Source organism: Panthera leo, chromosome F3 (assembly GCF_018350215.1).
Source record: "Panthera leo isolate Ple1 chromosome F3, P.leo_Ple1_pat1.1, whole genome shotgun sequence".
Taxonomy (NCBI): Eukaryota; Metazoa; Chordata; class Mammalia; order Carnivora; family Felidae; genus Panthera; species Panthera leo.
This window is the reverse complement of record NC_056696.1, coordinates 11,231,358-11,256,577: the sequence shown is the minus strand read 5'-3', so window position 1 is coordinate 11,256,577 and position 25,220 is coordinate 11,231,358. Positions and strand designations below refer to the sequence as shown.

The following is a 25,220-nucleotide window of genomic DNA, read 5'->3' as shown; positions in this document are numbered from 1 at the left end:
CAGAAATAAAGGAAATGAAAGATAGAAAATATCAATGAAACTAAGTTGGTTTTTTCATTTTGAAATATGAGAAATATTTATTTTGAAATATTTATTTTGAAAGTGAGAGAGAGAAAGAAAACACAAGAGGGGGAGGGGCAGAGAAAAAAAATACCAAACAGGCTCCTGAATCTCATGAATCCTGAGATCATGACCTGAGCCGAAATCAAGAGTTGGGCGCTTAAATGACTGAGTCACCCAGGCCCCCCGAAAGTTGGTTTTTTAAAAAGATCTTCAATATTGACAAACTCTTCCCTAGACTGAGAAAAAAAGAGAAAAGACTCAACAGAAATCAGAAATGAAAGAAGAGACATTACTAACTATGTCACAGAAATAAAAAGCATCTTAAGAGACTTGTAGGAATAATTATACAACAACACATGGAAAAACCCGGAAGAAATGGATACATTGCTAGCAACATACAACCTATCAAAACTAAATCATGAAGAAATAAACAATTTGAACAAACCTGTAAATAGTAAGGAGATAGAATCAGTAATCAAAAACATGCCAACAAAGAAAAACCCAGAACCAGATGGCTTCACTGAGGAACTTTACCTACATTTAAAGAATTAACACCAGGGGGTGCCTGGGTGGCTCAGTTGGTTGAGTGTCTGACTTCGGCCTAGGTCACGATCTTGCTGTTCCCAAGTTTGAGTTCCGGGTCAGGCTCTGTGCTGATAGCTCAGAGCCTGGAGCCTGTTTTGGATTCTGTGTCTCCCTCTCTCTCTCTGCCCCTCCCCTGCTCATGCTCTGTTTCTCTCTCTCAAAAATAAACATAAGGAAAGAAAGAAAGAAAGAAAGAAAGAAAGAAAGAAAGAAAGAACACCAATCCTTTTCAAAACCTTCAAAAAAAAAAAAAAACAACTGAAGAAACAGGAACACTTCCGAATTCATTCTATGTGGATAGCTTTATTCTGATACCCAAACCAGACAAAGATACTAAAAGAAAATAAAACTATAGACTATATCCCTGATGAATACTTATATAAAACTTCACAGAATACAAAAAAAAAAAAAACAACCAAAAAACACGTTAAAAGGATTATTCATGCTTCAGATCCTGTGTCTCCCTCTCTCTCTGCCCCTCCCCACTGACTCTGTCTTTCTCAAAAATAAACATTAAAAAAAATTTTTTTTAACAGGCAAAGGACTTCAATAGACATTTCTCCAAAGAAGATATACAAATGGCCAACAAACACAAAAAGGGATACTCAACATCACCAATTATTAAGGAAATGTAAATCAAAACCACAGTGAGGTATCTCCTCACACCCATTCAAATGGTCATCCCCTCAACAGGTTGAGCCTCAGACTTCAGCTCAGGTCATGATCTCAGGGTTCATGAGTTTGAGCCCCGCGTTGGACTCTGTGCTGACAGTTCAGAGCCTGGAGCCTGCTTCAGATTCTGTGTCCCCCTCTCTGTCTGCCCCTCCCCTGCTCATGCTCTATCTTACTGTCTCTCTCAAGAATAAATAAACATTAAAAAAAATAAAATCAAAATAAAATGGTCACTCCTGGAAAAAAAACCCAGAAAATAGAAAACAAGGACGTGGAAAAACTGGAACCCTGACGCACTGTTGTTGGGACTGTAAAATGGAACACCTACTATGGAAAACAGTATGGAGGTTCCTTAAAAAATTAAAAGTAGATTTATCACATGACCCAGCAATCCCACCTCTGGGTATACACATCCAAAAAATTGAAAACAGAATCCCAAAGATATATTTGCACCCCTAGGTTCATTGCAGCATTATTCACGATAACCAAGAGGTGGAAGCAGCCCAAATGTCCACTGACGAGTAAATGAGGAAATGGACTGTATGCTACACACATACAATCAGAGAGGAATAAGCCTTAAAAAAGAAGGAAATCGGGGCGCCTGGGTGGCGCAGTCGGTTAAGCGTCCGACTTCAGCCAGGTCACGATCTCGCGGTCCGTGAGTTCGAGCCCCGCGTCAGGCTCTGGGCTGATGGCTTGGAGCCTGGAGCCTGTTTCCGATTCTGTGTCTCCCTCTCTCTCTGCCCCTCCCCCGTTCATGCTCTGTCTCTCTCTGTCCCAAAAATAAATAAAAAAAAAAAAAAAAAAAAAAAAACGTTGAAAAAAAAAAAAGAAGGAAATCCTGCCATAGACTGATATAGATGAACCTTGCGAACATTATGCCAGTCACAAAAAGACAAAATACTGCATGATTCTGCTTACACAAGGTATCTAAAACTCAGAAACAGAAAGTAAAACGGAGGTTGTCAGGGGCTGGGGGAAAAGGGAATAGCAGAATTGTTCAATGGATAGAGTTTGGTTTAAAAAAAAAAATGGATTCTAACTACATTGTATATGCATTCAACAAAAACACCCTTGGCAAATGGATATATATATATTATTCAAATGTCCTTAAAGGGAATGCCCCTTTGTATGCTGTTTGGGATTCTGATTTAATTTTCCAAGAAAATAAGTTACATTAATATAAAAATCCATATGGAGAAAAAAAGTTTACTCCTACTTCATGCTACCACAAAAATCAAATCCAGGTGAATTATAAGATCTAAATGCAAAGACAAAACAATAAACTTTAAAAAAAAAATTTTTTTTTTAATGTTTACTTTTGAGAGAGAGACAGAGCATGAGCAGGGGAGAGGCGGAGACAGAGAGGGAAACACCGAATCCAAAGCAGGTTCCAGGCTCTGAGCTGTCAGCACAGAGCCCGATGAGGGGCTTGAACTCACAGACTGTGAGATCATGACCTGAGCCAAAGTCGGCGCTTAATCGACTGAGCCACCCAGGTGCCCCAAAACAATAAACTTTTAAAAGGGAAAATGGAAGAATATCTCCATAACCTCGAGACAGGAAAAAATATTCTGACCAGGATGCAGAAAGCACTAACTAATAATAAAGGAAAAGACTAATATGTTAGACAATATTAAAAACATGTCTTCATCCAAAGACACCATTAGGGAGAGGTGGGGGGAGTGGGCACAATGGGTGATGGGCATTAAGGAGGGCACTTGTTGGGATGAGCACTGGGAGTTATACATAAGTGATGAATAAATCCATTAAACAAAACAAAACAAAACAAAACAAAGACACCATTAGGAGAGTGAAAATACAACCACAGAGTAGGAAAAGGCAGGTCTATATGCAGAAAACATTAAGAAACTCCTATAAATCAAAAAATAATGAAATAAGATGAAAAACCCAATAGAACGACTGGAATTTTGAATAGGCACTTGACATATGAAGAGATGATCAACTCCAGCAGTATCAACAGGGAAAGGCATTTGAAACACAAAATGACACTACACAAACTCCCAAAATGAGAAATTAGTAATACCAAATGTTGGCAAAGATGAGCAACAATAGAAACTCCTGTATGCTATTGGCAGGAATATAAGTTATTATGATTATTTTGCAAAATTATTTGGTAATATCTCTAAAACAAACAAATATGTGGCCATGTGGCTGGCTCAGTTGATTGTGCATCTGACTTTGGCTCAGGTCATGATCTCACAGTTTGTGAGTTTCAGCCCCATATTGGGCCCTCTGCTGTCAGCACAGAGCCTGCTTTGGATCTTCTGTCCCCCTTGCTCTCTGCCCCTTCCCCACTTGCACTCTCTCCCAAAAATAAATAAACATTTAAAATAAATAAATATCCTATGGCCAAGCAAGTCTACTTCTAAGTACATACCCAATGAAGTATATATGCATTTATGTACTTAAAATCATGTGAAGGAATGTTCTCCAAACTGGAAATCAAATTTAAAATTTTCATCAACAGTAGAACAATCCATCAATCATGGTACATTCACACAATGGAATACTACACAGCAATGAACAAATTAGAGTTGTATCCAACATAGATGAATTTCACAAATTATTAAATATCGGAATGAGGGAGCTTTGGGGATACTTAATGCTTTCATATTTCTTAACTTAGATAGTTGCTACATGCATAGATTTACTTTATGATAATTTACCAAGCTATATACTTAGGATTTATATACTTTTCCTATGTGTTTTGTACTTCAATTAAAAAAAAAAAAAAAAAAAAAGTTTAATGGTAGATGGAATAAGGTCAACATACATCTAATCAGAATTCCAGAAGAAAAAAACTCTCCATTTGGTAAAGAATAACCAAAGACCTATTGACTGCAAATTTCCCACATTTTTCTAGATGCCAGTTTCTCAGACCAAAACATCAGTAAATTCCAACTATGACAAATAAAAAGGAAATCTATATCTAAAAACATGGTGGTGACATTAATGACAGGAAAAACAACAAAGAAAAATACAATTAAAAGCACTCAAGGCAGAGAGACACATTAACCAAACAGAAATGACAATTAGACTGATGATTGAGTTCTCAACTTCAACAATGAAGTCAGAATACAGTAGAATATCATCTGAAATAAAATAACTATCAAACTAGAAGTCTATATCCAACAAAACAACCTGTGAAGAATTGGTATGAAAGTCTTCATTTTCTGGAAAAAGACGAAAAGGGAAGGAAGGAAGGAAGGAAGGAAGGAAGGAAGGAAGGAAGGAAGGAAAGGATAATTGGAAACAAAAATTGTTTCTAATAACAAACCTGCACAAAAAGAAACTCATAAAGAATGTATTTTATATACACAATGACCCCACATGGAAAAATCTGTGGTGGAAGAGCCAAAGGTATTAGTAAACAAATACTAACTAACAAGACAATGATTAATATTTCATTCATAAGAGAAAAGATGTAACTAAATTCAGAACAATATAAACATATGAACTCAGACAAGGGATGAAGAGATTACAATGTTCCAAAGGGCTTTATTCAGAGAAGGGCAAAGGTATTTATTGATTTTAGACTTTGTTGCTAATTTTTATTTTTTAAATTTTTTTTTTCAACGTTTTTTATTTATTTTTGGGACAGAGAGAGACAGAGCACGAACGGGGGAGGGGCAGAGAGAGAGGGAGACACAGAATCGGAAACAGGCTCCAGGCTCCGAGCCATCAGCCCAGAGCCTGACGCGGGGCTCGAACTCACGGACCGCGAGATCGTGACCTGGCTGAAGTCGGACGCCTAACCGACTGCGCCATCCAGGCGCCCCTGTTGCTAATTTTTAAAACAGGAAGGTCTATTTTCCATGCAAGTAGCAGAAACAAAATAGAAAGCAAAATCCTCAAACAATTTCAAAAGAAGAAAAAAGACGAGTGGGGAATGTATAGAGGAAAAAAAAAAACAGAAAGAGAAAGCAATTAATAAGATATATTAGTAGATCCAAATATATCATTTTTCACAATAAATGTAAATTGACTAAAATCTCCAGTTCAAGGCCAAAATTGTGAGAATGGATGAGAAAATCAAATCTAGCTATATACTACTTCTTTAAGTACACACCAAAACATGAGGTTACCAGAGAACTGAAATTCAAATCACGGAAAAAGATACATCAAGTTAACACAAATAATGGGAAACCAATGAATGTTCTGATACAAAGAAATGACACAAAAAGATTTTAAAAGAGCATTCTGTAGAATAAGCAATTTTTCTGAACCAAGTTAAGCTGTATAATTGAGTCTTAAATTCATTTCACCTCACTTAATTCAGGTGAGGGCTTGAGCTTATTAATGCCCTTTAGGAATCTGATTCTTTTGCCTGTGTACTAGCATTCTTTCTGCCCGGGGAACATTTGGTAAGCATGCCATCAATGACTTTATGTGAGACACTGATAAAGTGTTTAAGACACTGAAGCCTAGTATACAAGTTTGTAGCACAGTAACAGAGAAGAATTTTTAAAGGCTGACATCTGTTTGCAATTACAAACCCTATTACTATTACATTTTATTTCTTTATTCACAAGGCTATCAACATACATGCTCTCAAGTACTTTACTCAAATCTAGGTAGTCTGTCACTAATTTCTGTTTCTACATATGCATGAATGTATACATACACAAAATTACACATACATACATACTTACACAAAAGCACACACTTACATATGATCGTATATGTATAATCACAGTAAAACTGTACCTCATAGGTAGTTCCATAATGGCACGTAAATTGGCATTGTCTGTTGGTTTCTGCATCTTGCTCAACATTGGTATAGAATATTACTCCATCCCCGGAGCAAGAAACAATCTGCTTATCATTTGTGCATGGTAAGAACTTTGCACTAAATATATTCGCTCGGTGCCCTGAACGAACTGTTGTCAAAACCTAAAACACAAAGAGAAAGAAAGAAGTTCTTGGTAATTTATTATTTCTTAGAAAGTAACATTCATATTTAATATAATCTTGGTCAGGAGTAAATTTTCATTAACATTCTTATCTCAATAAAAAAATGGTTAGCTGAGGGGCGCCTGGGTAGCTCAGTCGGTTAAACATCCGACTTCAGCGCAGGTTATGATCTCGCGGTTCAAATTCGAGCCCGACAACAGGGCTCCGTGGTGACAGCTCAGAGCCTGGATCCTGCTTCAGATTCTGTGTCTCCCTCTCTCTCTGCCCGTCCTCCCCTCACACCCTGTGGCTCGCTCTCTCTCAAAAATAAACAAACATTAAAATTTTTTTTCAAATTATAATTTGATTCCAAAAGATTATAATTTAAAAAAATCACAATCTCAGATATTTTCTTTTTTTTCTGATGTATGAAGAAGTATCATCAACAGGAATACTACTGTGAAAAGTAAATGTACATATTTCCACCTATTTGGTGTAGCTGCTCATTCATAAAATCTCAGTAAATAAAAAAAAAGGACCATTATATATAGAGACAGAGAAGATGATTTTTATTATTCTAAAAATATTTTCCTGTATTCTTCAGATAATCTACTTTCAACAAGTTACTTTCAGGATTAGAGAGAGGGTACAGGGGTGGGGAGAAAGGACCATCCTGACTTTTGAAACTGTTTACTAGATAAATTTTAAGCTATTCCCTTTCAGGATAAAGAAATAAAAGTAAACTGAATTTAAATGAATCATGAAATCAAAATAATGAAATGGTACAGATGAAACTACAGCAGAAGTCCCAACATCTAATTCCTTAATTATAAAGACTAAAAATTCCTGTGACAGAAATGTGTTTGTTTTTTTTTTTTTTTTAATTTATTTTTAAGAGAGAGAGAGACAGAGCATGAGTAGGGGAGGAGCAGAGAGACAGGGAGACATAGACTCGGAAGCAGGCTCCAGGCTCTGAGCTGTCAGCAAAGAGCCTGACACGGGGCTCAAACCCACGAACCGTGAAATCATGACCCGAGCCAAAGTCAGACACTCAACCGAGTGAGCCACCCAGGCGCCCACAGAAATAAAGTTTTAAATAAATATTCAAATATTTGCAACATACACTGCAGATATATGACCAACTCTCCTAATAGTTCTTAAAAATTGAGAGAAAGAAACTCAACAATACCTGTTGTGTTTAAAAAAAAATTTTTTTTTAATGTTTATTTATTTTTGAGACAGAGAGAGGCAGCATGAACAGGGGAGGGCCAGAGAGAGGGAGACACAGAATCTGAAACAGGCTCCAGGCTCCGAGCTATCAGCACAGAGCCCGACGCGGGGCTCAAACTCACAGACTGCGAGATCATGACCTGAGCCGAAGTCGGCCGCTTAACCGACTGAGCCACCCAAGTGCCCCAAAACCTGAGTTTTTTTAATCGAATGGGCAAAAGATCCAAATAGATAGTTCACTGAAGGGTATACAAATAGCCCTTAAGAACGTGAGAAAAGGGGCACCTGAGGGGCTCAGTCGGTTAAGCTTCCGACTTCAGCTCAGGTCATGATCTCGCAGTCCATGAGTTTGAGCCCTGCGTCGGGCTCTGTGCTGACAGTTCAGAGCCTGGAGCCTGTTTTGGATTCTGTTTCTTCGTCTCTCTCAGCCCCTCCCCCGTTCATGCTCTGTCTCTCTCTGTCTCAAAAAAAAAATAAATGTTAAAAAAAAAAATTAAAAAAAAAAAAGAATGTGAGAAAACACCCAACTTTGTTCATAAGGAAAACGCAAACCAAAGCTACTAACAAACCAGTTCTCACTTTTCAGATTGGCAAAAATTCCCAAGTTTGACAACACACTATGTAAGCGAGCCTACGGGGAACGGGCTCTTCGGCATTTCTGTGGAACTACATGGTACAAGACCAACGGGGAGGAATTGAGCAGTACCTCTCAAAACCATACATGTGTTTACACTTTAACCAGACAAGTCCATTTCTAGGAATTCACCTTAAGATACACCTCCAACAATACAAGAAAAAATGCACAAAATTATGTACTGAGCTAGTCACAACAGCAAAACACAGGAGACTTGTTAAATGAGTTACGGTACATCCCAACAATGTACGCACAATGAGAATTTAGTGCAATGTTGAGTATCTGGTGTGCTTTAAAAAATGTGTTGAAAAATATAACAGCATGTCAAAACATGACACAAGGTTGGCTTTAAATGTCCCACCGAACAAACTGAGGCAATTCAAGCATCAAAAAGTGTATCGGTGTATCAGCCACCTGGGTGGCTCATTCAGTTAAGCGTCCAACTTTGCCTCCGGTCACGATCTCACAGTTAGTGGGTTAGAGCCCCACGCACTGTCAGTGCAGAGCCTGCTTGAGATTCTCTTTCCCCCTCTTTGCCCCGCCCCTGCTTACGTGCTCTATCAAAATAAATGAATAAACTTAAAAGAAAACTGTATCAGTAATAGATTATAATATATTGAATTTTTAAAAGTCTGTAATCCCTTGGGACACTTTGGTGGCTCAGTCGGTTAAGTATCCAACTCTTAGTTTTGGCTCAGGTCATGACCTCACGGTTCATGGGTTCGAGCCCTGAATTGGGCTCTGTGCTGACAGTGGGGGGCCTGCTTGGGATTCTCTCCCTCTCTCTCTGCCCTCCCCTATTCTCTCTCAAAATAAATAAATAAACTTTAAAAATCTATTATCCTAGGGGCGCCTGGGTGGCGCAGTCGGTTAAGCGTCCGACTTCAGCCAGGTCACGATCTCGCGGTCCGTGAGTTCGAGCCCCGCGTCGGGCTCTGGGCCGATGGCTCGGAGCCTGGAGCCTGTTTCCGATTCTATGTCTCCCTCTCTCTCTGCCCCTCCCCCATTCATGCTCTGTCTCTCTCTGTCCCAAAAATAAATAAAAAACGCTAAAAAAAAAAAAAAATCTATTATCCTAAAAGTGATTTTTCCAAAAAATGCTAGGGACAAAGGAAATGCTCTTATTACAGAAACATGTCAATTTAAAAATGTAGAAGGAATGACAATTAAAAATCACTATTTTGTAACTACATTTTAACAACTGATTAAGGCAAGAATCAACACTAAAATCACTCTAAGACTGTTATGAAAGAGAATATTCACACAGTTTCAAAATACCACTTCACAAACATCTTATTAATTACAAAAGGTCAGCATACCTGCAAAATGGAAAGATCAAACTTATCACCAATAAGAGGACAGACTAATATCATGTACCACACAATGTAATTTGTGGAGAATTTTTACTAAAATGTTTAATTTTAATCTACTCATAAAGAAAACATCAGACAAATGGTTGTAAAGGGAGACTGAGCAAATACAAGGACTAAATGAAAAGACGGATGGAGCTTGGGTTGAAGGAGGAATGGCAGTGACAGAATGATGAAAAAACGAGGAAAGGTGAGTACAGACCATATGTACATATGTGCATGCGTAATGTAGAAAATCATATATGTATCATATATATAATAGCATACAGTCGATTCTCATCATTCCTGATAGTTATGTTTTATAAAGTCAGCACAAATACTGAGTTAATAAGTACTGAATCACTGCTCCTAGGGAAACACATGGTTAGGTTCCTTTGAGCCTCTGGCCACAACATTTTTCTCAATCAATACATAGCCTTGTTTTAATATTGTTTAATGTTTATTTATTTATTTTGAGAGAAAGAGGGTGTGTTAGGGGAAGGGGCAGAGAAAGAGGGAGAGAGAGAATCCCACGCCATCAGCACAGAGCCCCATGTTGGGCTTGATCCCCTGAACCATGATCATGACCTGAGCCGAAGTCAAGAATCAGACCTTAAACTGAGCCTCCCAGGCGCCCCTACACACCCTTGTTTTATATGTTTCTGTTTAAAGACCTCACTGGGGCACCTGGGTGGCTCAGCTGGTTAAGCATCCGACTTCGGCTCAGGTTGTGATTTCATGGTTTGTGGGTTTGCACCCCACGTCAGGCTCTGTGCTGACAGCTCGAAGCCTAGAGCCTGCTTCGGATTCTGTGTCTCCCTCTCTCTCTCTGTTCCTCCTCCACTCACACTCTGTCTCTATCTGTAAAATAAACAAACATTAAAAAAAAATTAAAGACCTTATTTATTGTATACTGTTGATTCATTAGCATTGAACTCACGGCCAACAACATTATAATTCATGCCTACATGAAGCTTATTTAATATAGTTTCTCCACAAGAAATATCCCAGGCTTCTTGTGCTTAGAAACACAAGATAATACTTCAGCATGATACCTAGGCTAGGGACATTTTAAACAGTGAAGTCGTCATTGGGGTGCCTGTGTGGCTGAGGAGGTTGAGTGTCCGACTTTGGCTCATGGTTGATTAGTTCAAGCCCCATGTCGGGTTCTGCCCTGACAGAGCCTGGAGCCTGCTTCACATTCTCTGCTTTGGATTCAGTGTCTCCCTCTCTCTGCCCCTCTCCTGCTTGTGTGAGCGCACATGCACTCTCTTCCTCTTTCATTCTCAAAAAAATAAACTTAAAAAAAATAGAGAAATCGCTAATAAAAAGGATAAAAATGGAAAAACATGACAAAATATATCACGAAAAGGACATAGCATGTTTACGGTATGAGACCTGAAATGAGTCAGAGTATGACCTTGTTTGATCTCTTTGGTATACATAAAAAAATAGGATAATGTTTTGGGGCGCCTGGGTGGCGCAGTCGGTTAAGCCTCCGACTTCAGCCAGGTCACGATCTCGCGGTCCGTGAGTTCGAGCCCCGCGTCGGGCTCTGGGCTGATGGCTCGGAGCCTGGAGCCTGTTTCCGATTCTGTGTCTCCCTCTCTCTCTGCCCCTCCCCCGTTCATGCTCTGTCTCTCTCTGTCCCAAAAATAAATAAAAAACGTTGAAAAAATAAAAAATAAAAAAAAAATAGGATAATGTTCTTGTTCTTAGTAGATATATACCAAAGTATTCATGAAAGGCATGAGGCCTCCAACTTATGCTCAAGTGCTTAAAAAAAAATCTATTTGTGGATGCTCACTGTATTATTTTTTCAAGTTTTCCCTACATTTTAAAATTTTAAAACAAAGTTAGGAAAATATATTTCAACTTTATATTGGGTTTGGTTTTAAGTGAGTATTTACTGTGTGACACTAACTGCCAAATCTTAACAGAGTACCACACCAAATCGTAACATAAATCTGTAATGAATATTAGCAGCTATTTACCTCGACCAATTTGAATATTTAAATCACCTCATTTTATTTAAGACCTAGGTTATAAGGTTATGGCCAAAATAAGAATTTACTGAGAACCATAAATTACTACGCAGTATGTCTTACATATATAATGCACATATAATTAGGGTCAAAGAAAAAAAGGGGGGTGTTTTTTGCACCTCCATCAATCAAAGCCAATGAGGAACAAAATTTGTCTGTTAAATGCCTTCAAAATCTTTCATTCCTCTCTCTAAGCGTAAGACACTAAGATCTGATAGATTAAGGTAAAAAAAAAAAAAATAACAGAGAAAATAATTAATGTAAATCTTTTAAACAAGATAGGTACGACAGCCTTTAACTCTGTCAGGTATTTTAGCATGGCTTACCAAGTAGCTAACTATATAAAAGTCACTACATACAGTGTATGTATTGGTTTCTTCATCTGATAGGCCTCTGGCTTTGCTTTAGTCACATTCAGCAGACATCATTCTAACAATTCATGATTTATGCATGGCTTACGCATAGCTTCAGAAACAAAAGCACCAGATACACAAATAGATGTACTGACATGTCACATATTGTTCATAAATTGAGATGGATTTTATTAAATGAAGATTTATTTTTTTAAGATTTATTATAAACTTTTTAATGTTTATTTATTTTTGAGAGAGAGAGAGAACAAGCAGGGGAAGGGCAGAGAGAGAGGGTGGCAGAGAATCCGAAGTGGGCTCTGTACTGATAGCAGGGAGACTGATGCGGGGCTCAAACTCACAAACTGCAAAATCATGACCTGAGCCGAAGTCAGACACTTAACTGACAGAGTCACCCAGGGAGCTGGCTGAAACCAAATCAAGAAAAATTTTGCATACGTGGTACACTCAGGATTTCTTTTATATTAGGTGTTACAAGGCTACCTTCCTTCGGTTTTTGAGGTGTGCCAGGAGGGGTGTCCCAGCATACTTTGGAGGGTCTGCTATAGGAATCCATACCTGATTTGGGTCCTAAGCTTTGTTTCTGTCTACCTTGACCTTCAAGGCCATCAAGATTAAAGTTTATATATGCCTGGACTAACAAATATCTTCAGGGAGAAAGTGGCTCTCATGCTCACTTCTCTGGATTCACTTTTCCCTACATTTTGGACTGATAATCCCTTACTATCAAGGCAGTTCTTTGTTACTTTCAGGACAATTTTTTTCTTTACGATAATTTTTAAAGTCTTTAATCAAGAATATTTTAGTTGTTTTCAATGGGAGGATGGGTTCAAGTAAATTAGACTATAATTATTGGAAAAAGAAACGTCTCCATTTTATACATTTGACACAGATGACACATACAACTAAGAAGTCACCATCAATAAGGTATGCCTCCAAACTCTTACTCTGTAAAAAAATAAACATTTCAAAATTCTATTTGCATTAATCTTTCCATGATTAATGAGGTCATCTTTCCATGAGGTCTTTCCATGACCTCAAAAATAAAGTCAAACTCTAAGAACAGATAATATTTGACTCAGGATCAAAAAACGTTATTTTGGGCACCTGGGTGGCTCATTCAGTTCAGCATCAGACTCTTGATTTAGGGTCAGGCCAGGATCTCATGGTTCGTAAGATTGAGCCCCATGCGGGGCTCTGTGCTGACAATACGGAGCCTGCTTGGGATTCTCTCCCTCCTCCTTGGCCCCTCCCCTGCTCATGCACTCTCTAAATAAATAAATAAACAAATATTAAAAACTGTCTATTTTCCTATGTAATTAATCATCTATGTTTATATATTTTTTTACTATTTCTGATAGCAAATTTGGATCTATGAAGACCACTACATGAAAAAGATAAAGTCTTGTTATATTTAAACTTTTTAAAAGTATTATCTGATTACTCATTTCTTAAACTGGCAACGAGAAGGAGTAAGCACTTTTTAAATATACATATTCTATTGGGAACCATGCCATCAAAGTGAATGTCCTCTTTCCAAAAATAAGCAAATAAAGAAGAAACAAGACCTTCTAAAAATTATCCCATTGAGTATGGTGACAAAATAATCGAAAGCAATGACTTGGAGAGAGAGGTGAACACCTATGTTCATAATAGTACCATTATTCACAATATCACAATGGTAGAAGTAACACAAGTGTCCACTGAAAGATGAATGGATAAACAAAATGTGGTATGTACATACAATAGAATATTCAGGCTTAAAAAAGAAAATCTTGACACACGCTGGAACATGTCTGAACGTTAAAGACATCATGCTAAGTGAAATATGCAGTAATAAAAAGACAAATATCATATAAACACTTATATGAGGTATCTGAAGTAGTCACATTCATAGAGACAAAAAGGAGAACGGTGGTTGCCAAGGACTGGAGGGAAGAGGGAAGAAAAAGGAGTTCTTGTTTAATGGGTACAGAGTTTCAGTTTTGCAAGATGAAAATAGTTCTGTAGCCTGATGTGCTGATAACATCAACAATGTAAATGTACTTAATGTCACCGAACACAAACATTAAAAATGATTAAGATAGTTAGTATTACGTTATGTGTATTTTAATACAATTAAAAAAAAGTGAAGCTCTGCATCTTTTCAAAAACAAAAAGATTATTCCATTGGTGTCTAGACAACTACTATGAATACTGCTAGCATTAAAATTCTGAGAGTGATGGGTCAAAAAGCATTCCAAACATACATCATTACATCATTCCAGGACATTTCCTCTATCGTAACAAAAAGGTTGTCCTAGTACGATATAATGATTTATAAGAAATATACCTTTGGGGGTGCTTGGGTGGCTCAGTTGGTTAAGCATCTGACTCTTGATTTCAGCTCAGGTCATGATCTCATGGTTCATGGTATGGAGCCCGAGCCCTACATCGGGCCCTCTACTCACAGCACAGAGCCTGCTTGGGATTCTCTGTCTCTCTGCCCCTCCCCACCCCCCCCCCCCCCCCCCACTCAAAACAAACGAACATTTAAAAAATAAATAAATAAATCTTTGGTCATTCAGATGACCAAAATCTATTTCTCTGATATATCTGGTCTTGCTCAATGGTTTTTGAAAATGCTTCAGAGACATAAAGGTGACATGGGTGTCTTGTTATCAATGGAGGTGACTTTTGGAATCCACCAGAGGGTGGCAACTGGTTGCAAGAAAGGGCAATCGTAAGATTAGAGAGCTGCAACTTGGGAGTGGCGAGGGGCTGGAGGTTGACTCAATCAGTGATTAAAGACAGTCAGTCAGGACCAAGGACTATGTAATGAAGCCTCCATAAAAACCCAAGAAGACAGCTTTTTGGCCTTTTTCAGAGGGCCTCCACATTTGGGAGATGAGAATGCTTCAACATGCCACTGAGCCAGGCCCCAAGCTCCACACTGGAATTGGATCCAGGCACCTTAAAAGACCTAGTAATTGCAGACCTAAAACAAGTAGGATTTGAAAATATCAAGTTTCCCTCTGCTAAGTCAGGACAATTAAGTAAAGCTATTTCTGAAACAAAATTAAGACCTGTCTCTTAATCAAGAATATCTTCAATATGAACTTCATTCAGACTGAAGGACCACAAACATTTATTAGAATATCTTAACTGTTTAAATGTGGAAAAACAAGAAAAATGTGAATAATTTATTCTTAAGGTTCCTACTACTTTATTTAAAAAATTTTTTTAATGTTTAATTATTCTTGAGAGAGAGAGAGAAAGAGACAGGCAGACAATGAGTGGGGGAGGGGCAGAACAAGAGAGGGACGCAGAATCCGAAGCAGGCTCCAGGCTCTGAGCTGTCAGCAGAGAATCTGATGCAGGCTTCAAACTCAAGAGCCGTGAGACATGACCTGAACCGAAGTCAGGTGCTTAACCGACTAAGCCACCCAGGCACCCCAGGTTGCTACCATTTTAAATGAGTGTTTGGTCTGACAATCTACCAAGTTCTCACTGATACAAAAATAGGTGTATCTGGGGGCGCCTGGATGGCTCAGTCGGTTGGGCGGCCAACTTCAGCTCAGGTCATGATCTCGCTGTCCGTGAGTTCGAGCCCCGCGTCGGGCTCTGTGCTGACTGCACAGAGCCTGGAGCCTGTTTCGGATTCTGTGTCTCCCTCTCTCTCTGACCTTCCCCCGTTCATGCTCTGTCTCTCTCTCTCTCTCAAAAATGAATAAACGTTAAAAAAAAAAAAAAAAATTAAAAAAAAAAAATAGGTGTATGGTTTCTCCATATAGAGAGAAGAGCCACTAAAAATGAGAAATAATCCTAAAACTCAATATTATATGCCAGTTTACGGTAGTAGATATCATGAAGCATTTCACTAGAACCTAAATACTGTTTTTTCAAACTGATAATATCTTAAACCACTTGGCTGAAGGGTAGATTTTTTGAGCATGAAAGAAAAAAAAAAAAATCACACTGTCCTTTTCCTCCCAAAGAATGATTTATTGAGATAATGTTACTTTTGGCAATTTTACCCAGGTGGATACAGTGAAGCATATTCAAATTTGCTGGAGTCAAAAGCCCAGTGAAATCTAATGTTTTCCTAAGAAGACTAAGGGATATTCATATAATAACTTCCAAATTATATAACTGTAGCAAAACAAGAAGGATATTTTGTTACAAATGGCCATTCCATAATCATTTACAGTTTCTTAATTTTTAGCTTAATTTTTCTCATGAAATGATAGATTTTTTAAACCACTTTACCTTTCTGCTGTAAGGATTACTAATTACTAACTTGGTGTCATCTGAGCCAGATAAAATATATTCTCCAGTCTCATTCCAACAGATTGTATTAACCTAAAAAGAAAACAAAATGTAAATTTAAGCAAGCTGGACATAAAAACAAGTATGCCATCTTTCAGTTAACTGACGGTTCAAAATTTATTATCACTAATAAAGTTGCATCTATGATAAGCAGTATTTACCACTTTACCTATTGAAAATACAGCTGTTTAGTAAATATAACATTCTGTAAATTCACAATGAAATGACTGAGTCTTTAAATTTTATTGTTTAAATTTATTTTAATTGATTCATTTTGTACCCAGAAACATAAAACCAGGCCACCTTAAAAAAAAAAAAATTAAAAGAACTTACTCAGAGCTATAGTAATCAAGGCTGTGTGGTATTGTCATGATCACAAATTTAAATCAATGGAATGGAATTGGAGCCCAGAAATAAACCTGTACATTTATGGCCAAGTAATTTTTGACAACGGATCTAAGACCATTCTAAGGAAAAAGAATATTTTTTCAAAAAATAGTGCTGAGACAACTGGATATACGCAAGGAAAGGAACACCACATACAGAAATTAACTGAAAATGCTAAAAAAAACCCTAAATGTAAGAGCCCAAACTATAAAACTTAGAAGGAAACACAGGTATCAATCTTTATGAAAATTAAAACCACAATGAATTACCACTTCCCGCCCAGAAGGATGGCTATAATGATTAAAAAAAAAAAAAAATGACACAAAATAGTAAGTTAGCTAGATTGTCAAGAAATTGGAATCCTTATACATTGTTGGTAGGAATGCAAAATTGTGCTGCTATTTAAACAGGTTGGCAGTTCCTCAAAAACTGAAACAGAGCGACCCTATGACCCAGCAATTCTACAACAAGGATATATCCAAGGGAATTGAAAACATGGCCCAAACAAAAACGTGTACACAAAAACCAGAGCTGCATTACTCCTAAGAGCCAATTAGGGAAGCAACCCCAACATTTCTGAAAGAATGCATAAACAAAATGTCACTATCCGTTTGCTCCTAACAAAATATGCATACAAGGAAATACTCAGCAGCAACAGGAATACACAGTGGACACAAGCTGCAACACGGATACACTTTGAAGACATTATGCTGAGTGAAGGAAGCCAATCTGAAAGGTCACATATTAGAGGATTCCATTTATTTCAAAAATTCTAAAACAGGCATATCTGTAGAGACAGAAAGTAGATTAGTGATTGCCAACAGCTAGGTGGAGGGGGAATGGGAGGGAATGATAACTGCTATGTACTTTCTTTGTCAGGTGGTGAAAATATACTGGAATTAGCGGTGGACGGTACAACTTTATGAACATACTAAAAAAAAACTGAATTGCACACTTAAAGTGGGTGAATTGTATGGTATATGAACTGTATCTAAATAAAAAAAAAAATAGATTCCACTTTCAGTCAAGACAGAATAACACCGACCAAATTTACTATAACATCTGCAACAACTAAAAAACAGCAGAATATACATCCCCCTTTTTTTTAGAGAGAGAGAGAGACAGAAAGAAAGAGAGAAAGCAAGCAGGGGAGGGGGCAGAGGGAAAGAGAAAGAGAATTCTAAGCAGGTGCCACACCCAGCATGCAGCCCGACATGGGGCTCAGTCCCATGACCCTGAGATCATGACCTGAACCTAAATCAAGAGTTGGACACTCAACTAACTGAACCACCCAGGTGCCCCTACACCTTCTTCTTAAGTACACAAAAATCTATTTACCAATATAGAAAATACTTATGGGCCATAAAACAAATCTTAATATTTTTAAAAGATTTCAACTAAATACAGAGTATGTTTTCTGACCAAAATGGAACTAAATGAAAATCATTAACACAAAGAAATATTTGGAAACTACAAAATAACAGATGCTCAAAATAGAAATTACGTAATAAATTAGAAGGTATTTTGAACTGAATGAAAATGAAAGCACAACATATCTCATTTTATGGGTTGCAACTAAATCTGTACTTAGAAGTCAACTTATAACACTAAAATACCTATATTAGAAAAGATAAAGGTCTCCTCCTATCAGTGACCTCAGCTTCTATTAAAAAAAATCATAAAAAGAACAAGTAAAACCCAAAGTCAGCATCAGATTACAAATAATGAGTATCAGAGCAGGAATCAATGAAACCACAGAAACCAGAAAAAAAAAAAAAAAAAAAAAGAAAAAGAAACATACACAAAAACACTAGAAGCTGATTCTCTGACAAGACAAATAAAATTAATGAACATGTTGTCAGACTAATCAAGAAAAAAAGGGGGGGTCAGGGTAACATATTATCAATATGAGAAATGAGAAAGGTGATATCCATCACTAACTACATATTCTACAAATACCTAAACATTAACGGAACACTATGGTCAACTTTATGCCATTAATGCAACAACACGGATGAAATTGACAAACTCCTTGAAACACACACACTAAACAAAATTCACTCAAAATATAATCTATTTTTATTAGGGGGTTATAGTTAGAGTTTTCCACAAAGAAAACTCAAGGCCCAGATGGCTTTACTGGTGAATTCTGCCAAACATTTAAAAATAATTAAATAATGAGAATTCTGTACCAAGTCTTCAGAATATTAAAAAGACAATATAAGTACTGGAACTAATAAGTGAGTTTAGAAAGTTTGTGCAATACAGACAAATATGCAAAAACAGGACAGAGAATTAAAACAACAACATGGTATCACTAGATTTCTACTAGAATGTCTAAACGTTTTTTTAAATTACTATACCAGATGTAAAGGAGAAACAGATGAAAAAACAGCAGACTTCAATAACCCATTTTCAACAATGGATAAATCATACAGACAGAAAATCAATAAGAAAACACTAGAATTGAACTACACCTTAGATCAAGATTTAGACATACACAGAATAGTTCATCAAACAGCAGAACAGACATTCCTCTCAAGTGCACACAGGACATTCTCCAGGATAAATCATGCTAAATCACAAAACAAATATTAGCAAATTTTAAAAGAGTTAAGGTATACTAAGTATCTTTCTGACCATAATGGTGAAAACTAGAAATTAAACAGAAGGATGGGGCGCCTGGGTGGCGCAGTCGGTTAAGCATCCGACTTCAGCCAGGTCACGATCTCGCGGTCCGTGAGTTCGAGCCCCGCGTCGGGCTCTGGGCTGATGGCTCGGAGCCTGGAGCCTGTTTCCAATTCTGTGTCTCCCTCTCTCTGCCCCTCCCCCGTTCATGCTCTGTCTGTCTCTCTCTGTCCCAAAAATAAATAAAAAACGTTGAAAAAAAAAAAAAACAGAAGGAAAACTGGAAATTTCACCAACATATGGAAATTAAATAATACACTCTTGGACAACTAATGGGTCAAAAAAAAATATCTTGAAATAAGCAAAAATGGAAATAAAACACATGGGATGCTGCAAACACAGTTCTAAGCAGGAATTTTATAGCAATAAATGCCTGTGTAAGAAAAAAGAAAGATCACAAAAAAGCAACAGAACTTAACACATTAAGGAAATAGAAAAAGAAAAACAAACTAAACCTGAAGTTAGCAGAAGAAAGGAGACAACAATGATCAGAGCAGAAATAAATGAAATAAAGAATACAGAAACAATAAAAAAGATCAATAAGACTAACAGTTGGTTTTTTGAAAAGAAAAAAAATGACAAGCCTTTAACTAGACTTAGCAAGGAAAAAAGAGAGAAGATCCAAATAAATAAAATTATAAAAGAGATTACAAATGATACCACAGAAATACAAAGGACTGTAAGAGAACACAGTCTCTTACACACCAACAAACTAGACAACTTACTTTTTAGTATAACCTACCTAACCTGAATCATGAAAAAATAAAAATTCTGAATTGGCCACTAACAAGTAAGGAGACTGAATCAGTAATCAAAAACCTTTAAAAAAAAAAAAAAAAAGGAGCATGTAGGTGGCTCATTCGGTTGAACTCCTGATTTTGGATCAGGTCATTATCTCACAGTTCGAGAGTTTGAGCCCCATATCGGGCTCTGCACTGACAGCCTGCTTGAAATTCTTGCTCTCTCAACAATAAATATTAGAGAGAGAGAGAGCGAGAGAGAGAGAGAGAAGCCCAGGATCAAATGGCCTCAGGGGCTTTAAATATTTACCAAACATTTAAAGAATAAACACCAATCCTTCTCAAACTCTTCCAAAAAACTGAAGAGGAGGGTACATGCCCAAATTCATTTTCTGAGGCAAGCATTACCCTAACACCAAAGCCAGATAAGGTATTACAACAGAAGGAAACTACATGCCAATATTCCTGATGAATGTACATATAAATATTCTCAACAAAATACTAGCAAATCAAATTCAGCAGCACATTAAAAGGATCATACAGCATGACTAAGTGGGATGTAGCCCTGAGATACAAGGATGGCTCAGTATACACAAATCAATAAATGTGATATACCACATTAATATAATGAATGATAAAAATCATATGATCACCTCAATATATATAGAAAAAACATCTGACAAAAGTCAACATCTTTCACGATAAAAATTCTCAACAAACTAAACATAGAAGGAATATTATCTCACCAATTTAAAGGCTGTATATGACAAGCCCACAGTTAACATCATACTCAATGGTGAACAGCTGAAAGCTTTTCCTCTGAGATTAGGAACAAGAGAAGGGTAACTACTCTCATCACTGTTATTTAACATAGTACTGGAGTTGTGGCCAGAACAATTAGGCAAAAGAATAAAAGGCATCCAAATTGAAAATGATGAAGTAAAATGGTGTCTGCTGGCAGATGACATGATCTTTATACACAGAAAAGCCTGAAGATTCCACCAACAAACTGTTAGCACTAATAAATGAATTTAGTAGTTTCAAGATATAGAATCAACAAACAAATTATCACTCACATATCTACATACTAACAATCAACTATTTAATGCCAAGTTACAATAGCATCTAAAACAATAAAATACGGAATAAATTTAACCAAAGAGGTAAAATATCTGTACACTGAGATCTACACAATATTGATGAAAGACAATGAAGAAGACACAAATAAATAGATACGCTGAGTTCATGTACTGGAAGTCTTAATTTTATCAAAATGTCCATACTACCCAAAGCCATCTATAGACTCAAGGCAATCTCTATTAAAATTCCAATGGCATTTTTCACACAAAGAGAAAAAACAAACCTAAAGTTTGTATGGAACCACAGAGAAAGAAAAACAAAGCTGGAGGCATCACACTTCTGACTTAAACTATATTACCAAGTTACAGTAATCAAAATAATATGGTATTGACACAAAAACAGACACACAGACCAATGCAACAGACTACAGAGCCCAAAAAACCCATACATATGTCGTCAATTAATTTACAACAAAGGATCCAAGAATATTGAATGGAGAAAGGACAGTGTTTTCAATAAATGGTTTTGGGAAAACTGGATGTTCACATACAAAATAAAAAAATTTAACTTGAAATGGATAAGACAAAAAAAAAAAAGACAAAAATAAAGAAATAAATAAAAGCAAAAAAAAAAAAAAGAAAGAAAGAAAGAAATGGATAAGACTTATAAACATAAGACCTGAAGAAAAACAGTGAAAAACTCCTTGACCTGGGTAGTCATTTTTTTAGATATGACACCAAAAGCACAAGCAACAAAAGCAAAAATCAACGAGTGGGACTAAATCAAATTCAGAAGCTTCTGCACAGCAACAGAAATCAACAAAATGAACAGGAACCCTAAAGAATTGGAGAAAATATATGCAAACCATAATTTGACAAGGGGCTAATATCTAAAATATATAAGGAGCTCATATAATCAGTTAACAATAACAACAAAAAAACCCCAAATAATCCGATTTTTAAGGGCAAAGAATCCAAATAGACATTTTCCAAAGATATACAAATGGCCAAAAAAATATATGAAAGGCTACTCAACATCACTAATCATGAGGGAAATGCAAATCAAAACAGTAGTGAGAGATCAGCTCATGCATACCAGAATGGCTATTATCAAACACAGACAGGAAATATCAAGTCCTGGTAATACGTAGAGCTAAATGAAATGTGGAGGTAAGCTTTACAGTTATATGGAGTAAGAGTTCTGAGGAGAAGGCATAAAACATACAAGGCAGAGGCGGACTTGGTGTACTCGAGGAACAGCAAAGAGATGAGTGTGACTAGAACAAATATGCGTAACAGAGACCACAGTACAGGATGAAACTGGAGAGAGCCGCTTGCGCCAAATCACAGGGCCTGGAAGCAACAAGGCCTTGGCGTTCACTAGAAGTACGCTGGAAATCGACTGGAGAGTTTTGAGCAGTTGCGTATTATGAACAGATGATACATCACATAATTTTCTTTATAAATTTTCTTTCTACCCTCTCCTTATTTTGAAGGATATAACAGAAACTCAGAAAAGTACATATACATATAAGACTTATAACACTGTTTACTGCATTTTGACTTTAAGAATACATAGACAAATAATAAAAGATAACCAGGACTACAGAATAAAGGGTACATACAACCAATATGACAATATAAAAGCATACAAGCTGACAGAGGTGTGAAACAGAGATAAAAAGGTGGAGAGAAGGGGTGCCTGGCTGGCTCAGTCCATAGAGCATGCAACTCTTGATCTCGGGGTTGTGAGTTTAAGCCCCATGCTGGGTATAGAGATTACTTAAAAATAAAATCTTAAACAAAAAAGGTGGAGGGAAGGATGAAAGAATTAAAAGTCTCTACCTTACAGAATGGAAATTCAAGAGATACCGTCTATAAATGACAGAAAAACAAAAGGATGTTTATGTATGTTGTTTAGTGTAGAGACTAAGAACAGTAATATAAAAATTCTGAGAAGCCTACATCTTAGAAAGTGAGAGAGTTCTATAAATGAGTTAAATTCTCTATCATGGCAGGAACTCAGTAGATGATGTTTGAAGTTGCCAATTCAAAAAAGATCAATGTAAGAGTATTATATGGAGATACAAAAGAAATCATCAGAAGATCTGAAATGAAAAATGATTCAAAGAGGTTGTTTTTGGAAAAAAGGATAGGAATAAGGGAGAGTGAGACACATCTGTTACTTTTTGTTATGATCCATTTGAACCATGCACATATATTATTTTGACCCGCTCCCTCCAAAAATGGTTTTTAGCTTTAAAATAAATACATATACCTGAACTGTATTTATAGCATAATTATAATTCCATAATAGCGCACTGGAAATACAGGGTATATAAAAACAAGTTAAATGATACCACAAGAAACCAAACTAGTATCTGGAATGTGTGACAGTCTATAGGAAAACTGACTTACACTCTGTAACAAGTCAATGGCAGGAACAAAGAAGGGGAAGCCTGCTCTACTTTAATAGTGATTTGAGAGGCAGGGCACTTATGATGAGCACTGGGTGTTGTATGTAAGTAATGAATCACTAAATGCTACTCCTGAAACTAATATTACAGTGTATGTTAACTAACTAGAATTTAAAATAAAAACTAGAAAAAAGAAGAGGCATGGCAATCAAGGAATAAACTTTGCCTGGAACCTCTTTTGAACAAATAACTATAAAAAGACATTTTAAATAATAAGAGAAATTTAATTATGGACTGTATATCAGATGATACCAAAAATATACTGTCAATCTTGTTAAATTACATAATAGCATTTTGGTTACATAAGAAAATGTCCATTGCTTTTTGGCTACACACAGGAGTGAAATGACATAATATCTAGGGTATTATGATATTCTGAGAAAAATGAAATGGAAAATATGTCCCAATATTTAAAAAAAAATTTTTTTTAATGTTTATTTTTGAGGGAGAGAGCGAGCGAGCGAGCATGGGAGGAGCAAAGAGAAAGGGAGACACAGAATCTGAAGCAGGCTCCAGGCTCTGAGCTGTCAGCACAGAGCCCGATGCGGGGCTCGAACCCACAAATTGTTAAGATAACGACCTGAGCCAAAGTCGGACGCTTAACCGACTGAGCCACCCAGGCGCCCCAAACATGTCCCAATCTTGATAACTGCTAAATCCGCCTGATGAGTATATGAAAAGCATTGCCTGAAATTTTCAGAACAGAAATTAAAAGGAAAAGGATTCTGTTCTGGCCCTGTTAAATCTGGCATGGCCATTAGACATGCAACCAGTAGAGAGCTGGATACGTGAATCTGGAGTTTGGGGAAGAAACAGAGAGCTGGAAGTCATGGTTTTTTAGCCGTGGGACCGGATAACATGTCTCAGAAAAGTGAAGAGAAAAGAGGGTGGGAGGAGCCAGGACAAAGTCCCAGTACATCCAACAACTGAAGGTCAAGAAGCGGAGGAGTCAGCTAGAGGACAGAGAAGACGCAGTCAGTCAATGAGATACAGAGAGAACCAAGAGAGTGTGGTGTTAGCAGAAAGCAAGAGAAAAAATATTTCAAGAAAGAACATGTGTTCAATTAATGTCTAAATTTCCTGAGAAGTAACCACTGGTAATCATTAGTGACCTTCACAAAAGCAGTACCGTTGAGTGAGAGGGAAGCCTTTTGATAATATTAGAAAACACATCTGTACTCTTAAAAATCTCCCGCATACTTTTCTAAAATCAAAATAAACTTTATGTTTTAACGTCAAACTTCATTCTCCCATTTTTTATTACAGTTATTCATAACCTCTTCAAAGAGGATGGGGCATTTCATCAAATATCGAGCACTTGGTATTAAGGTCCTTCATAGTGGAGAATTAATTATTACTTACACAGCCATCATGCACATTCAGGGTTGCTTCAAGTTTCAATCTTTGGATAAATTCTCTTCTTCCTGTTAAAAAAAAAACAAACTAAATAAGTTATAAGTCATTCTTGATGAAGAAAGTATAACAAAGAAGTTAAGAGCCCAGGATCCCACATGAGGCAGCTCTAACTGCAACTCCCACTTAGAAGCTGAGTGATACCGCCTCAGCCCTCATTCCCTCATTAAGTAGTTCCTGCCTACCTGATGCTGTTATTGCAAGGATAAAACGGTTCAAAGATAGAAAGGGCTTAGCACAGTGGCTGGACCACAGTAATCAT

The 25,220-nt window shown here is 37.0% G+C and overlaps 1 protein-coding gene across 5 annotated transcripts in view; it reads right to left on the bottom strand.

The window, feature by feature from the left end:
- Nucleotides 1-25,220, bottom strand: part of DCAF6 (DDB1 and CUL4 associated factor 6) — a 133,864-nt gene that overhangs the window by 92,469 nt on the left and 16,175 nt on the right. For all 5 annotated transcript variants that reach the window (XM_042925389.1, XM_042925384.1, XM_042925387.1 and 2 more), the window contains exons 2-4: nt 24,908-24,969; nt 16,115-16,207; nt 6,052-6,237 (exon numbers count right to left, since the gene is read on the bottom strand). In XM_042925389.1, the coding sequence (XP_042781323.1) occupies nt 6,052-6,237; nt 16,115-16,207; nt 24,908-24,969 (341 nt within the window). The remainder of the gene's footprint in view (nt 1-6,051; nt 6,238-16,114; nt 16,208-24,907; nt 24,970-25,220) is intronic.